This window comes from Benincasa hispida, chromosome 11 (assembly GCF_009727055.1).
Source record: "Benincasa hispida cultivar B227 chromosome 11, ASM972705v1, whole genome shotgun sequence".
Taxonomy (NCBI): domain Eukaryota; kingdom Viridiplantae; phylum Streptophyta; class Magnoliopsida; order Cucurbitales; family Cucurbitaceae; genus Benincasa; species Benincasa hispida.
In genome coordinates, this window is record NC_052359.1 from 38,347,760 (window position 1) to 38,353,269 (window position 5,510).

Sequence of the window (5,510 nt, forward strand, 5' to 3'; positions counted from 1 at the left end):
AAAGAACAAAAGTTTATATTTCAAAACAATTTTCAAAAAGCATTGCTATTACAACCAAAGAATGGCTATTTATAGCCTTACAAAAAAAAATACGACGATTAACTAATTAATCTAAATTAATGCCTATACAAATACTAACTTGAATATCCTAATTATCTAATAATTCTTCTCATCAAAATCATTTGATAACCCTACCCTCGTAACCTATAACTTACTCATGCGTACAATCCACAAGTACACTAGCAATCAACTAAAACTAACGGTATGCTCAAAAGTAGAAAGACCTTTCTATGAGAAACACCGCTTTCATGGAAAAATATGAAAGAAAACAAAACAGAAAGGACCACCCAAGAAAAAAACAGAGACAAGCTATGCAAAAAATGGCCCCAACCTAAAAGAATAAAGACACATTAAAAGTCCTCCTCAATAGATATCTCCACCTCTAAAAGTCTATAATTTTGCTCGATCCAAATGCCCCCAAAGAACTGAGAGGGGGTGGTGGAAACGCCCTCCATATAAACTGCCCTTTATCTCAAAGGAGCCGGAACAAAAAGGACCTCTTGAATGAAAAAATCACAATGAACAATCTCCATTGCGAGAGAGAACTAGAAGACCATTGAATGGATGCTTGTGATTCTGGTAACAATAATTTTACTGTACATTATAGAGAGACACTAAAGAGTCACGGACAAAAACATAAGAAAAGGGACCACAAGATCAGAACATCTTGTCATTTATTCACTTTAACTCATCCAGTGCCAAGTTGAAATTGACTGAGACAACTACAACTAGGAGCTGCTTGAATTTGTAAGGGGCACATCAACAAAGATCAACAAAATAAAAGACCCAGAATAAAATTTCTAGGCAAAAAAAAGGAACCAGAAACTTGCCTGCTGAACATCAGCCCTCGTGCCCAAACATCAGTAGTAATTAGGGACACGGGTAGTTCCTGATCGAAACTCCCCCATGATCGCATCTCTTTCCCTTTGAGGCATGTCCCCATGCATATGTGAAACTGTGAAGTTATTACTTCGCATCTTCTCAGTCAACCATTCAACCTGGAAGCAGATCACATAAAATGTTCAAAATGCATGATTTCAAGCAGCTCCTAGATCACATAAAAATGTTCAAAATTATTGTTTTTGTACGCATAGTTAAGCTTTTTTTAGAAAAAAAAAAAACAGAACATTGATAGTATGGAAAAAGAAAAAGGAGGGTTATACCCATGAATAAGCATATATTTTCATTTTTACAGCAAATATTGGAATCCAAGAATCAGTGCAATGAAACTCTACGCCTGAAAATTGCCCTCAGTTGTTAGAAGCACAGTAGAAAAAGAGCAAGGGATAGGTCTAATAATTTGTTGTGATAGTGAGTGTTGGACCCATTGTAACTAATAGTTAGCTTCGGTGTGATCCTCAGCAAGTATTTTAGTCGTCTGGTAGAACATGGGCACTATGATTTACAATGACCAAGGGTAATGAGAGTAGAGGATCTCTGGGATTATCCTTAGACCTTAAGCAATGAAACGCAAAAGATAGTTCTACTCTATCCTTTCCTCAAATAGACTTCTCTAATCATAATCATACTGTTAACAGACAAAATTGTACTAAAACAATAAATAAGAGTGGGGACAAAGGTTAAGCAATAATAAAATAACATTCCAAACATTTAGATTTTGGAATATACCAAAATCATGTAAAAAGGCAAACACGTATAAAAGGGCAACATTACAATATTTGCTGTTTCAGGATGAGTCTGATAAGATTTTAAGATCTTTTTAAGGAGACCTGAAAAACAATTTTTCAACACTATTACCTTCCGCTTAGTGTTACAGAAAATTACAGCTTGAGTGATGGTCAAGGTGTCTAAAAGATCACACAAGGTATCAAATTTCCACTCTTCCCTTTCAACCGCAACAAAGAATTGCTTAATACCTGTCAATATAAAAGCATGCATCAGGGCACTGATATATTTCCAGAGGGCATTTAGTCACATGCAACTAAAATGTTACAAACCTCTAAAGTCAACTCATCACGCTTGACAAGAATCCTCACAGGATCTGTCATAAATTTGTTTCGTCATCTCCAGGATTTCATGTGGAAGGGTAGCAGAAATCAAGAACAACCTAAAATTAAAATTGAGGTGAGAGCTCATTAGATTATTTGAAAAACAGGTAAAAATAGAAAAACTTCATAGGAACAGATAAAAGTCACTAGTTTTCCCATAACCAAACAGGTAAACGGTGAAAAAATTACATATACCATAAAAAAAATTTAGATAACCCATTTGTACCGAGATATATTATTAATATCATATCTGTTACAAAATGGCACATCAAAGAAACAAATGCAAGCAAAAATCTTAATTAAAATGAAGTTGGACGAGATTATATGTCTCCCACTTCGAAGATTTCATAGAAACCACAAAAGAAAAAAAAAAATAATGAAAAAATCAGGAAAACAGTCCTGTTGTCACTCAGCAATCTGAGAAGTCCCAATTCTTCCTTTATGAAAGACTAATAAATCCATCATGTATTATAGCAGAAAAAAAGAAAATTATTGAACATACAAATTTATCATCATATTTACGAAAAGCATGTATACTAAATATTATTTTTCCTGTTAAACATGTTAAAGAAGGCATGTTTAGCAACCAATTCAATGAGACAGTGCATTTCATTTATTTATCATCTTCTGCCTCTTATGGGCACAATCATTTACTCATTGGGGCGAAAGGGAGAGAGAAAGGGAGAACCTGAAGTTCTGGTGGGAGGTATCGATATACATCATAAATTTGGTCTTTAAACCCTCTGCTCAGCATTTCATCAGACTCGTCCTGAAGCAGTAAATATTAGAAAATGAAATGATAACGTATGGAAAATTGCATAAAAACTTAACTACAATAATCGTTCTGCTAACAGGAGAGATGATTGAAGGGCACCCAAACTTACCAGAACTAATAACTTAATGGCTCTGGTACGCAATGTCCTTCTCTTGATCATGTCACAGACTCTTCCAGGAGTTCCCGACACAACCTGAACTCCAAACTCGAGCTTTCTGATATCTTCACCAACACTTTTGCCTCCAATACATGCGTGTGCTTGTATATTAATGTAGTCGCCAATTGCCAATATAACCTTCGCAGTCTGAGTTGCCAATTCTCTCGTAGGGGACAAGATCAAGGCCTGCACCCTGATTAGATTTAAGATGCATAATGATCTCAAGAGTTTGAAGTTTAAGAGATCGTATTACAAAAGAGATCAGATGGACATTGGAAAATCTCCTGAGCCATGAGCTGAATGCATATTTAAAACCTTGGCTTCCTAGCGAAATTTCCAAACGATAACAAGAGGTTATAACAACTTCTTGCGGAAAGAACCGACTGACATCTAACCAATTTTTTCCTTTTCAATTGATTTTCTGAGCTAGGTTACTACAAAACTTTCATATAGTTTGCACAAAATACACCAAAATAGAAGATAATAAGAGGAAAAGAGATATGAAAGATCGAATATTCGATAGGGTAAACGGGACTCACTCTCTGCTGGAGTATCAACCATCTGGCAAACGGTAAGGGCAATCATGGAGGTCTTGCCAGTTCCAGATTGGCCTGAGCAATAACATCTCGACCCTCAATAATCGGCCTCACGGCTCTCTGCTGAATGGCCGAGGGCTTTTCAAAACCGTATGCATATATTCCACGGAGAAGGTCATCCTTAATGCCCTCTGATCGAAAGTCAAGATCGGCTCAACCCCCTCCGTCGTCTCGAATTCCAACTTGTCTTCCGGCGCGTTAACCGTCCGCCGACGATTCGGCGGCACAACGCTCGTTGTAGCTGCAGCCGCCATGTCCGTTGACGTAGTTTGCCGAGATCGCGACTGAGGATTCGACCAACGGATAATTCCCGATGAGTAACAGACGGCGAGAGGAAGAGATGGAGATGGAGACAAAACCGCAGATTAGGGCTGATAAATGATTTGATCGACAGCGAAACGAGGAAGAAAAGGGAAAAAAAGTTAATGCATTATGTAAGAGGCTAAAATCCTATCCAATTCTCCATAGTGAGAATCGAATCCTAACCGTCCATATAAACCCTAGAATCTACGGCTCGAACCTGCCGTTGGTCTCAGTCCTTTAAGGAAAGTGGGCTGTAATTGACATGATATCTTTTTGAAAACATGAGCGTATAGCTTAACTGGCACGTTCACAACTTGCAGCTTAAGAAAATCCTAATACATCACAAATGTCTTGGGAAAAAAAAAACAAGTGTGCAGTTTAAATCTTATTTTGGTATTTAATTTTCACAAAATTAAAATATTTTACTTGAATGAAGAATTACTTATTTAGATTAATTATAATTGATTACTTATTTTTTTTATAATAAAACAATTATTTATCCATATTAATTTTAATAAAATCATTCATTATTAACATCTATAATTTTAAAATATTTATCTAATATTTCTTATTAATTTTCATTTTTAACATATTTTGTTCGATTCTTCTTACTAATTTTTGTATTTTTTTTTTATTAACAATATATTTCTTTATGTTGTTTAATTAAAATTAATTGATTCAAATAAAAAATTGTAATTAATAATATTGAACTCTCCCTAACTACAATTAATAATTGATTTTAGTGAATAAATAATCATATACTAATATAATTCATTTTTAATAATAAAAAATATACTAAATAGTAAATAAAGATATTTTTTAAAAAAAAAAATCTAATTAGTTAATTTTAGTATGAGCTAACAGAAGAATGATAGATTTTAACTTTTCATTTGTTAAAATAACAAATCAACATTTTATTTGTAAAAATGACAAAACGAATTAAAAAAAAATGAATTTTATACAAACGAGATTGCAATTGACTTATTAAGAAATATTCGTAATTACACTGTAATTAAAACATCTAAAGACTATTGATTGGTCATACTCTGAGCACCACACCGACCTCTTCTCCAACCAAGTTGCCGCCATTTTTCCTCTCTGAAATCGACTCCTCCACAATAGTGCGCAACACATTCGACTTGGATTTTGTCTTCATCTCCGGCTCCATATGACATGGCTCCCTCTCTTTCCATAAGTATTTCACCATCAGCTTCGACTTTGACTCTTTCTCCACCAGCTTCACTTATTGCTCCTTCGCTCCCCCGAGCTACTAATGATCACTCCAAATCCATCTTCTTTTATCTCAACTCCTCCAACACAGGCTCCGTCGTTGACCTCATCTCCTAACAATGGTGTTATCGTGAATAGAATCAGTGTGTTTGAATCTATCGTCGCAACCATAATTTCCTTTATTTAAAAGAAAAAGTATTAATTATCTAATAATTAATATTATTATAAACATAAATGATAACCAACTTATCATACTATATTTATAACCTACAGTTTTAATATTTCATCTCATGAAACATATAAACCATAGTTCTTTTCCTATTCCATGGTACTTAATGTAAATCTCATTTACATCAATCCTCCACTAGATGTATCTCATA

General features: G+C 34.6%; 1 protein-coding gene and 1 pseudogene across 1 annotated transcript; both read right to left on the reverse strand.

Annotated features, from left to right (window-relative positions):
• Positions 1 to 905: 905 nt before the first annotated feature.
• On the reverse strand, positions 906 to 2,084 carry LOC120091432 (eukaryotic initiation factor 4A-III homolog B-like). The gene is made up of 3 exons (XM_039049454.1): positions 2,018 to 2,084; positions 1,819 to 1,937; positions 906 to 1,058 (listed from the first exon to the last, which is right to left on the reverse strand). Exons 1-3 carry the CDS (start codon positions 2,067 to 2,069, stop codon positions 921 to 923), a joined length of 309 nt encoding a protein of 102 aa, XP_038905382.1. The 5' UTR covers positions 2,070 to 2,084; the 3' UTR covers positions 906 to 920.
• Positions 2,085 to 2,680: 596 nt separating this feature from the next.
• Positions 2,681 to 3,866, reverse strand: LOC120091433 (annotated as a pseudogene).
• Between the last annotated feature and the right edge of the window lie 1,644 nt (positions 3,867 to 5,510).

Excerpts from the sequence above, each read along its gene's own strand:
- LOC120091432 (XM_039049454.1), bottom strand. The coding sequence starts at position 2,069 with ATGACAGATCCTGTGAGGATTCTTGTCAAGCGTGATGAGTTGACTTTA. Across the intron at positions 1,938-2,017 it reads TGATGAGTTGACTTTAGAGG|GTATTAAGCAATTCTTTGTT; the intron begins TTTGTAACATTT and ends TTATATTGACAG. Across the intron at positions 1,059-1,818 it reads TCTGTAACACTAAGCGGAAG|GTTGAATGGTTGACTGAGAA; the intron begins GTAATAGTGTTG and ends ATCTGCTTCCAG.